The following is a 10,910-nucleotide window of genomic DNA, read 5'->3' as shown; positions in this document are numbered from 1 at the left end:
TAGTGACGTCACCCGCCAGCGCGCCGGCGCTCGAAGCGCCGCATCTGTCGCGTGCTGCCAAAGAAGGTAGCGTATGCGCGCCGCTAGCTCTACGAAGCACGCGTGCAGTAGGTCGCTCTAGGCTCGCGTTGACAGCGTGACGTACATGCGCGGACATTCATAGTTTTGTATGTACATACGGACGTAGGCTCCGCACAGATTTAAGATAGTGACAGGTAGGCCGCGAGGGAGTGGCGTGACGGGTGCATAATACGCTACCTGCGGGAATAAGCTACTTGTCACTACGGCGGTTGGATTATCCGCAGAGGCTCTGTACCTGATTATTCTGTTAGCCCGAGGATATTCGTAGAGTATGACCGGGGCTGCGGAGAGGACTGAAGGGGAGGGGAGGGAGAGAGCAAACCAGGGGCACTCGTTTCGCGCAGACTACTCTCATGTGCCACGAAAACCTTGCCCTCTTCGAATAGAACAATGAACCATACCCAGCAGAGTGAACGCGAAATCAATCATCGAGCGAAGCGCGGGAGTGTGCAGAAAGAATGGGAATTTCTATGAATAGAGTCACCCAGCCACCCAGCCAGCCCTGCACCGCGTCCCAGCCCAGCCCGTCATTCCATCGAGGAACAACAGGTCGCAAGAAAATAGGAGACCAAGCACAGGGGAGAAAACAGCCGTCCGTCCGTTCGTCCAAACCAGACCGACCGACCGAGGCAAAAGTGAACGAAACAAAACCCAGCCCAATCCGTACCATCTTGTCATTTCGCCGTTGTTGATAGTAGTGAGGAGGAAAAAGAAAACCCAATGAATGCTCCCCGGCTGCCTGCCTGCGTCGCACGCGTCCAGTGTAAATGGGGGAAGACAACATGTCCAATGCAGAGAAAGGAACAACTCCTACCTGCCCGCTGTCAATCGTGCGGCATACCGATAGATATTGCCGTGTAGCGTTTGCGCCGTAAAAGCCGCGATATGTTCGAAACGTATCCATCTCCATGTCCATCATCCGTCTGTCCGCCAGGAATATCCTCCGGGCCTGTGATGCTTGCCTGCTTTGATGTCGTACATACAGACGTTCAAACGCTTGTGCCGTTCGTGCGTCGCGAGCAATGCTGAGCACGCCCATGCCAATCCGCCCCAAAATGCCAGTGGGTTCATTTCGAATCCAATCAGTCCGAATGCTCGTTATTCACAGGACACGAGTCAATTCACATGACAACGCAGCCACCGGGGCCGCTACGCGCTCTCCTCCTGCGCCCCTGGCCCACGCCAACGAGCAGGCCGCCGCCCTCTTCCTCGTCAGCATGTAGTGCCTGGGCTTCGCGTGCGCGCCTTCTGCGTCGGCGGTTTCCCGCTCCGCCGACGCCTGCCTCCTCGTTCATCATCATCCAGTCGGCCCACTTGCGTTCCAGGCGCGCCGCCGACGCGAATTCGCCGCGCAGCACGCGCTTCGTGTGTTCGTCGACCGTCGGCTGCCAGTTGTAGAAGCACTTGAGTTGGATGATTTCGCGGGGATAGGCAGGGGCCGCCACAGTCGTGGAGTCGGTAGTCGTGGACCGCGGTGGAGTCGTGATTTCGGCGTTTCGCGACAACACTTCGCGAATTCCAGTCCATGTCACGTTGGCGCAGTCGTATGCGACGATGCGGAGGCCGGTGCAGGGCCTTTCAGTCCCACTCAGCGGTCGTGCAACGCGGTTCCTAGCGCGCATCATGGCGGCGGCTTCGGCGAGCACAAGATCCGAGATGCGCGTGTTGTCCATGTCGAGTGTCTCGAGCTTGGTGCAGGATTTGAGGACAGGGAGCATGCCAGCGTCGCCGAGGAGCTCGCAGTAGGAAATGCTGAGATGTGACAGTTGCGCTTTGCAAGGCGATGTGGAGAGAGTTTGCAGTGTGACGTTGGTCAGCTCGTCGAGCTCTTCAAGGTCCAAATGCGTCAGATTGGGAAGTGTCGGGAGAAGAGCTTGCAGCGAGGCGTCAGTCAGGACGGCGCATTTGGAAAGCTGAAGGCCCTCGAGATATGGGATATTGTAGGCCAGCTTCTTGATACCGCCATCCGTCAGGCCACGGCATCGTGTGAGGTCGAGATGCTTGAGCTTCCGGGGAGGCACCATGGCGCGGCCAGTCAAAACATCCACTTCGGTGTCGATACCCTCGACGAGAGCGGCCAGCGAGTCGTCATTGATGCTGTCGCAATTCATGAGAATCAGTCGCTCCAGCGTATTTCTTGTAAACAGTTCGTTCATGAACTCGACGTCGTCCCAGCCTCGCACCTCTCCAGCGCGAAGATCTTTCAGGTTGGGACAACCTTCGACAACCTTGCGCAGTCCGCGCGTGTCAATATTGTTACACCAGGATACGTTGAGGTGCTCGAGCTTGGAACAGTGCGAGGCGATGATTTTCATGGCGGCATTCGTGGCGCCTGCGAGCCCGGAAAGATTGATATGAACAAGGCGGTTGTTTTGTAGCAAAAAGCAATGGATGGAACTCCGATCGATGCGGCAACCCTCGAGCGAGAAGTTCTCCAAGTTGCGGCAAGCTTCCGACAGTCCTTTTTGTGTCCACCGGTCCCGTAATTGTACGCATCCGCGGAGGTTGAGGTCTCGGACAAAGGGTCCAGCAGTGGTAATAATATTTACGAGGGCGTCGGCAGGAATGTCGCGATAGAATTCAGAAGTGTCCAGTCGGGCCCAAAGCTGCCCATCGAAGCACATTTCGAGCCATTTTTTAGAGACGGAAGAAGCGCAAACGATTTCCTTGGGCTTGAGATGGCTGAGAATTTCTATACGGAGCTCGTGGGGCATGTCGGCCCAAAAGTTGAAGTTGGGGCGCCTTTGGTGGGCTTTCATCTGCTTGGCTGGCCTGGAAAAATAATCCTCGTCGACTCCCGGCAAGGCGCCCGCCCTCGAGTTTGGCCGGAGATCAGAGGGCAGAGGGACTGACGAAGGACTGTTTGGAGCATCGACGAAGCGTATGCGGACGTTGTCAAAGGCTTGGACATCGGGGCTAGGAGTGCTCGAAGCAGAGGTTGGTGCGGTCGAATAGCCGTTGGACAGCTCAGAGGACCACGAGCTGCCGTAGGAATGACCGTATGAGCCCGCGGAGGACAGAGAAACGCAAGACATGGAGGCCTTTCCACCGCGGTATCCTGACGAAGGTGTTCTGCCCATTCTCGCCAGAGAGGGCGACGAGCCCATGCGCTGCAAGCCTTGTAGGATCCTGTGACGGCCCTTTAGCTTGGGGCGGTCGATGGGTATGGCATCGGTCGGGGAGTTTGCGGGGGACACGGGAGCGATTTCGCCAGCGGTTTGGACGACGGCGTCGATGGACGTGGGCTGGTCCATTGGCGGCTAGATGGCGTGCGGGTGACGGGTGGTGTGGTTTGAGGAGCTGCAAGCGGCAGGCGGGTTATGAAGCGAGAGACGTTCGGGGACAAGTGCGGACAGATGCGACGAGATGAGCTGAGCTGACTGGTTGGTAAGACAGCGTGGAGTACAGAGGAGTAGAACAACCAGGCAGCGGAGGTTGGAGAGGGAGCCGCAGAGGCATGAATCAGCGGTAGCGAGGCTTGGAGAGGAGAAGCCGGGGATGAGGGATGGAGATGGGGATGCGATGTGATGCAGCGAAGCGGGGTGTTGGGATTCAGAGACAGGTCAGGTCAGCCCAAGGCCCAAGTGCAGCTGCCCACTGGATGCCCTGCTCTGCTAGCAATGAGTTCAGTTTGTGTGAGACACTGGGCACGTCAGGAGAGAGAGAGAGAGGAAGAAGAGTAAATAACATCTTCTGTTCGACTTCAGAGGAAGCCCTTATCGCTATCTTCTCCAGGAATCCATCCCACACGCCGCCCGGCTCTCTCGCAGCCACGTGCCCCTCGCCCTGGTGGATCATGAGGTGAGCTGCACCGTCACGCTCGAGGTCATGTTTGCTCCAACAATCCACTCCAATCGTCATCGTCGCCCGCCCTCCCTCTGCTCAGGAATCGAAAAACGAACGCTCCAAAGGCTCGCGCCGCGCACCCGTCGTGGCGCCTCTGGCCGTGCCGTTTTGGGTTCCGTTGGTTGCATCCCGCCCTCGAGCCGCCATGCAGGGTCCCTCTGCTCTGCCTTTTTGACATCTCTTTATTTTGCACATGCTGCACCGCATCATGCTGCCTCACAGCGTCGGCTTTATCCGTCCAAGGAAACATGCATGCCATGTCGCCATGTTGCGCAATCCTTATCGTGCCTGTCCCCATCAGATCTCTGCCCTGCTGTCTGTCCATGTGCTCCGCAACACACGCTGCCCCAACTCAACTCGCCTTACTCATGTGCTCAGTGAACTCTATCTACCGCCCTGAATCTTGTTCTCGCATACGACCATCTGTTTCAGCGTACCCTACCCGTCAGCTGCGTCGGGGAACATCAAGTCCATGTGGCTATTCTTGTAGATAAGACCCTGAACAAAGAATCCCTCAGCCAATCATGTCTCTAGACCGTGCGCATGACGGCCACCATGCATCCTACCTTACTGGCAAAGCGAAATTTTCCATGTCCCAGCCCTCCCAAACACCAAGCATGCACTTCTGACTGGTCGGGAGAGAAAACACTGCCCCAAGTCTACAGCTACTTCCTCCCACCGCCCAAAAGCTTGCCCAGTCCCCCCGCCTTTGCCACCTTGAGTACATCCCGAAACGTCAGACTGACTCTTGTTCCTCGCTCATTGCGCCCTCCAGCCACCAGGTATTTTTCCCGAGCTTCGTGTCCCAGTAAATCCCAGTTCGCAACCGTCCCTGGCCCTAGAAACTCGTCCACTGAGACGTCGGGTATTCCATGTAGCGTTGTTGTGTACGCCGTCCGCACAGTCACCAACAATGACCGAGGCGCGCACACGATTCTCTGTGTACGCTGCTGCTCCTCAGGGCCCAATGCCTCGACTGCCTCTTTCTCGCTGTCCTTGTCTACTTCGTCGCGCCGCTTCGGCGTCACTTCCAACACCACTGTGCCGCCGAGACTAACGGTTGCAACAACGGGGGCGTAGGCGGCTCCGTCTTCGTGTGGCATGATTCCTTCGCCGCGCCGATATTCGTTGACAAGGCAGTGGTTCGGGGCTCGGTGCGGCGTATGCGAAAAGATGCTGAGCTGCTCGAAGCGCGCGAGTAGCGGCGCCGGGCTGGTGGTCAGATAGTTGGGAAGCGGCGCGGCGAGCAGCGTGTTGGACGCCGTCAGTGTGGACGGATGGGCTTGGAGTCGGCGGTGCGAGAGGACCGTCCAGCGGTTTGGCGGCAGCTGTTGGTGTTAGCAGCGCTGGGTCGAAACACCGTGGAGGAATACCTTGGCCAGGATTTGTTCCTCTTCGTATTCAGTGATGAAGTCTGGAATGTAGTACATGGCATCCGGTAGATGTGGAATGCGCGCCGCTTCCAGAAGCTTGCCTCTGAAGTTGTCGGCCATGTCGATGGTGGTGGTTGTAGATTTCGTGTCGGGAGATGGGAAAGTCTCAAGGCCCGGTTATCGAGCTGCAATCAATCCACAGCAAACAAAGATCTGGGCGCCGCAGCCCGTCCGATACATGTTGGAAGCGCAAACCTGGAAGCAAGAAGTGATCTTGACAGGAAGCCTGGAAATGCCCTGCGAGTAGCTGGTGTTGAGCTTGAAGCTATGACCACCCGCCGCCAATCCGGATTCCCACGACGTCAGCCCCACCGTCTCAAACAGATTCTCGCTCCTCCAACAACTCCACAACCTCGCCCTCTCACCAGCACACGAAACATCATGGCGCCCAAAGGCAAGCAGGCTGGCGGCAAGGGCGGAAAAGACGCCGGCGGCGACAAGGGCAGCGGCAAGCTCAAGCCTGCAACCAGCATCAACGTGCGCCACATCCTATGCGAAAAGCACAGCAAGAAGGAGGAGGCCTTGGAGAAGCTGCGCAACGGCGCAAAGTTTGACGAAGTAGCGAGGGAGATGTCGGAGGACAAGGCGCGACAAGGTGTGTTCATTTCTTCCATGGAGCCTGGTAGCTGGAGCGGCGAGCCGGTGTTTGAAGAATTGTGCTGATAGGTATCCTTTAGGCGGCTCTTTGGGCTGGAAGACGCGCGGAAGCTTGCTCGCTGACTTCGAAAAGGTTGCGTATGAGCTGGAGCCTAGCACAACGGGCAACCCAAAGTACGCAGAGGTCAAGACCAGCGAGGGCTACCACATCGTCATGGTCGAGGGCAGGAAATGAGGAGGTGCGTGTGGATTTCTCGATGACGAAGCAATTGAATTGCACAATACCCTCATGAGGAACGGACATCTCCCAGCGCCATAATCGTTTCAGTTGGTTTCGTTCTTGTCGATGTCGTCACAGCGTCAGCTGGTCGGTATGGTCTTTCTTGATCCTCGATTCTACTCGGACGAAGGGCCTTGCTCTTGCGGTGTCTCAAACCATTCCCCTGACTTTCCTCTCATTACTCTCCTTTATTCAACTCGGTCTATTCTGCCCGGCCTTGCCAAGGCATAGCGTATTGAGCATCTCAATATGCCGCTGCTCAGCCACTTTTCCTTCTCCCCCGTCCGCCGTGCCTGAGGTTCAAGAGAAATCGCTTTCCAAAGCTTCCCGAGCGACGATGGACGTTTTTCCCGCTTCTCTTTGCAACACGAGAATCTGGCCATCGGGAATCCTCTCCGCTTCCGCTACAGGACCTTCACCGCTGCTCCCAAGACGGAATTGCCATCGACTTTGAAGAATTGATCAGACAGGGTACCTTGGCCGGGGACGGCAGCGACTTCATCACATTGTCTTGGATCAATCATGTCCATTTGTCTATGGTAATCATCCTGACCAAACCACTGGAGCATGCCTCTACATCGAACCGCGCTGCATAGCTGATCTGCAGCGCACTTCCATTCCCACGAGCCATTAGGAGCAGTACTTGCTCCTCGCTCCGGCGCCGAACGTTTCCTTTGCATCCGTACGATCTTTTTGCTTCTGATTCTTTTTTCCACATGTACTTCTGTCTGATTTCTGCTCCTTGGAACCAGAGGAGTTTCGCTGTCGGTTTCCTTCACGTCCAACTCAAGTTCTTCAACAGTCACAAATTCTCAACGAGATCAAAGTTGACTGTCGTGGATTACTCCCACCTTGAAGCCCTCTTGCCGCTTGCTTGCGCATCTCCTTTCCATGCAATCAGTTTGTTTGTGCATTGCGCATCCTTCAGGATTACGGTTCCAGAAGCCAGGCCACTCGGCTAATCATGATCACTTCGGGTGGCCAAGCAGCCCGCTCAAAGCAATGCCTGCTTGACAAGCCTCAGAGATGCATTCCGATCTTTACGAATTTCCACATACGATGTGCAAGCTTTCCCGCGGCTGTCGTCGAAGGCTCAGACCGCTGCCGATATTTTGCTTGCGCTCTGCTCCGACGACCATGCGCAGGATCTTTACCGCCCCCATCTCCTGGATTTCTTGCTACTCGGCCTTCAATACGCACACCGTCTTGCGGATTCTTGGTCTGCCTATGGCGAGGTCTCTGTGGGCGTGCGCTTCGAATCGTTGTTGTTTGTCAAATTCACAGATCACCGTCACTATGAGTCGCAATTCAAGCGAAAAGAACTTCATTCTTGGCTGAGTTTGTTCGCCTGATTGCCCGCTGTATCGAATTGCGCCGGCGAGATGTATGACTTTCGCAAAACTCCATTCAACTTTCATCCGTGGGTATACCGAACCTTGAAAACGCCTTTGGATGCTGACCATTTCCTTCCGAGTCGGGTATCTTGCCCCTATGCTGACCACAACGCAGAAACAATCCCCGTGCGCCACTAGCCGAGCGGTAAAGACATGCGAGCGGGAATCAGTCGATGAACGGATCCTCCAGAGACTGCCGAGCGGACACAAATCCCTTGTCATCCGAGCCCCAGCTCTTGTGCTTCTCCTCCCTCATGGGCGAGTCGATGCGGTCCTGGTGGGCGTCAACGAAAGTGCCGCCGCTGGAAACGCTGTTTGGGTGTTTGTCGAGAGTGGCGCGCTGTGGAAGAGCCTTGACGTTTCCGCCCGCTTCGTGTGCAACATACTGGAACGTCTGCTTGCCCGGCGGCGTCCGTGGAAGTCTCTTCAACTCCGGCTGCTTCTTCGCCGCAACGTCGCCGGCCACCTCGTGCGCTTCGTGCGCGAGGCCCTTGAGCTCGCCGCTCCGCTGCTGCAGCCGCTCGCGCTCTGCGTCAACGACACTGGACCGCTTGCGCCCGAGGTCCTGCAGTTGGGTGATGCCGAGCTCCATTTTGGCTAGCTTTGCGCGAGCCTCGCCGAGGATGGCCTGCGTTGTCTTCAGTCGCGTCTTGAGCCCACGGAGTGTGGTGTTTGCGCTGCGCGTTGTGGTCGCGACTTTTGGCGCCATGGTCTGCGTCGAAACCGGCTGGCAGGGTTGCAGTGCTTTGACTCTATAGGATGGATGAGTCGAGGCGTAAGTCGTGGTCGCGGTCAGGTCAGGTCATATCCATGGCAATCATCCGATTTTGCTACGAGTAGAAGGTAGTCGAGTAGGAAGAGGCATCGAATTAGATACTAGAACTTGAAGCAGGTCGTCGGCGACCTCTGCTGAGACCTCGGACCGCGTATATTACTAAGCGCTGCCTAGGCGACCACCTGTTTTATCTTGGCAACGACGAATGCTCATCGAATAAACTAGAACTAACTACTCTAAACCATTGGTCAGGACTTTTCTCATGAGGCGCCATCTGGCTAACGAGTGAGGCTCGCGAGCTAATGGAGCACAGCGATTAAACGCGCGGGTAAATGGTCACCCGACACTCGCCTAGGTGCCGCAGTCAGTCTCCTGCAGGCACAACACCGCCACCCCATCATACCGTAAACAACCAACACCCAACCACCAACCACCAACCATACAACCACCAACCATATAACATTGCCATCGCTATATAGCAGCTTCACCAAATCAATATCTCTGCATCCACTCTCTTGCCTTCAATTTCCGATGCCGGTGTACGAGCAGCAGGAACAGCATCAGCAACAGCAACACGTCTTCAACTGGCTCCACCAAGTCGTCGACGACGATCGCGAATCTCCACGTCCGCACCAGCAGTCTTCATCCTCATCCTCATCCTCACGCAAGCGCCGCCATCAATCGCAATCGCCGTCGCCGCCGCCGCCATCCAAGCGCTGCCGTCTCCGCCTGCCCACACCTGACATGTCGACCAGCACACCCTCAAAGAGGCATGCATCACAAGGAAGGCAGGACGAGGAAGAGACGCCCAGGCCGCCACAATCTAAGAGAACCCGCGGCACGCCATCGCTGCCATCGCGCTCGTCTAAATCAACCACGACGACGACGGCCAGTTCGACTCGAAGCCCTGTCAAATCCATGATCGAATTGTCTATATCGGCGGGCGAGAAGGCCATTGGGCTTGAGACGATTGCTGGCAAAGAGGTTGATGTTCTTGGTCGGGATGCATTTGGGCTCCTCTCACAGATACCAAAGTCTCTGAGTACCCAAAGGCTCGTTCCTGTCCAGCTCAAGGCAAGTTGCTTCTGGGGTTGGGATGGTCTTCGCGACCGAGGCTGATTAAGCCGACAGAACGAAAGTGCCGCAACTCAGCATTTTGAGTATTTGGGTGTCGGCGACGACATCTACGCGGTCGACGACCGCGACGACCGTCAAATCGAGCGCGAGTTCGACCACGTTCTCGACGTTTACGAGGCTTCAAAGGATTTGGTCCAGGAAGAGGGAACCGAAGCGTGTTGGAACGAAATGGTCCACTATCCGGTGTTACAAACTGCGCTCCGCGGTCTCGACGGGGTGGGCTGGCGCAATGTGTGCGTACACATCCGGGACTTTTTCCTCTTCTTGTGCCGCTCTGATGACATTGTTTCACAGGACACGAGCAGCTGTTTACCCTAGAGACTTGGCTTCGACACTCTCCATCAATCCCCTGCACCCGTCCAGCATGGTTGACTACGCCATCGTTCTCGATCTGCCAAGTCAGCAACAATTTCCGCGGCTATGGAACGCAGTGCTTGCTCAAGGCCAACCAAACGTCAGACCGGTCGGTTTACAAATCTCGGACTAGCAGAAGAGAATAGCGCAACTGACAGCTGCCGTAGACTTTCAACGCAACTGCCCTCGAGTACATGTGCAGACGCCCGATCGCTGTCAGCATAGAGACCAAGTCCGGCACCGTTACTGAGAAATCAAGGGCAGATGCGCAAGTATTTAGCTGTACAGCGCTTCAGATTGCGCGCTTCCGCCAGCTTGCCCAAGGCAGAGCGCCCGTACCAACGCTTCCCGCCATCGTCGTTGCTGGGACGAGATGGAATCTCTACTTCGTCACTAATGAACCCGAGACAAACACGTTCAAGATGTACGGTCCGAAGCTTATAGGAGGCACGGAAAACCTCATTGATATCTATAAGCTTCTTAAGTCGCTACGGGTAGTCGCGACTTGGTCGACATCTATCTTATACCCGTGGTGGGAAAAAGTTCTTCTTTAGGTCTATAGTATTACGCGCGCTTACGCGTCTTTAGTATTTCCTAGTATTTAGTAATTTATATTTACTACTTATATATACTAGCTATACTAAATTAGCTTAGAAGTAGATAGTTATTCTATAAAGACTATATAATAACTACTCTACTTCTTCTCTATTAATTATTAGTAGTCTATATAACCTACTTTACTAAATACTATAATACTATTAATAGTTTAACTTAACTTATAGAGAATATAATTTATTTTTTATTTTTTATTAATAAGTTTTTTTACTTTTATTATATCTTAGAAGATATTAGAATAAAATATCTAGTTATTAAATATATTAAAAAATCTAAATTTTATTAAGTTTATAATTATTATAGTATCTAATAAAATAATAAATATAAACTACTAAGAATTAATTAGTAAGAAGTAAGAATAGTTATTATATAGTCTAAATAAAATAACTATCTATTAT

The 10,910-nt window shown here is 54.5% G+C and overlaps 4 protein-coding genes across 4 annotated transcripts; 2 read left to right on the top strand and 2 right to left on the bottom strand.

Moving 5' to 3' along the window:
- Nucleotides 1-969: 969 nt before the first annotated feature.
- J3D65DRAFT_233939 (F-box/LRR repeat-containing protein 2) lies at nt 970-3,786 on the bottom strand. The gene has a single exon (XM_066794706.1). The coding sequence runs from the start codon at nt 3,333-3,335 to the stop codon at nt 1,203-1,205; it is 2,133 nt and encodes a 710-aa protein (XP_066649723.1). The 5' UTR covers nt 3,336-3,786; the 3' UTR covers nt 970-1,202.
- A 630-nt stretch (nt 3,787-4,416) lies between these two features.
- Nucleotides 4,417-5,541, bottom strand: J3D65DRAFT_233937 (uncharacterized protein). Its single transcript, XM_066794705.1, has 3 exons — nt 5,301-5,541; nt 4,494-5,255; nt 4,417-4,425 (listed from the first exon to the last, which is right to left on the bottom strand). The coding sequence occupies exons 1-2, from the start codon at nt 5,418-5,420 to the stop codon at nt 4,593-4,595; spliced, it is 783 nt and encodes a 260-aa protein (XP_066649722.1). The 5' UTR covers nt 5,421-5,541; the 3' UTR covers nt 4,417-4,425; nt 4,494-4,592.
- A 200-nt stretch (nt 5,542-5,741) lies between these two features.
- Nucleotides 5,742-6,192, top strand: J3D65DRAFT_562792 (peptidyl-prolyl cis-trans isomerase pin4; the record flags this gene model as incomplete). Its single annotated transcript, XM_066797587.1, has 2 exons — nt 5,742-5,955; nt 6,038-6,192. The coding sequence occupies 2 exons, from the start codon at nt 5,742-5,744 to the stop codon at nt 6,190-6,192; spliced, it is 369 nt and encodes a 122-aa protein (XP_066649721.1).
- A 2,531-nt stretch (nt 6,193-8,723) lies between these two features.
- Nucleotides 8,724-10,557, top strand: J3D65DRAFT_643242 (uncharacterized protein). Its single transcript, XM_066802075.1, has 4 exons — nt 8,724-9,480; nt 9,538-9,776; nt 9,838-10,006; nt 10,065-10,557. The coding sequence occupies exons 1-4, from the start codon at nt 8,938-8,940 to the stop codon at nt 10,449-10,451; spliced, it is 1,338 nt and encodes a 445-aa protein (XP_066649720.1). The 5' UTR covers nt 8,724-8,937; the 3' UTR covers nt 10,452-10,557.
- Nucleotides 10,558-10,910: the final 353 nt, after the last annotated feature.

This window comes from Phyllosticta citribraziliensis, assembly GCF_038025025.1.
Source record: "Phyllosticta citribraziliensis strain CPC 17464 chromosome Unknown J3D65scaffold_20, whole genome shotgun sequence".
Lineage (NCBI taxonomy): Eukaryota > Fungi > Ascomycota > Dothideomycetes > Botryosphaeriales > Phyllostictaceae > Phyllosticta > Phyllosticta citribraziliensis.
The sequence above is the reverse complement of the archived record's forward strand: the minus strand, read 5'-3'. Positions and strand labels throughout refer to the sequence as shown.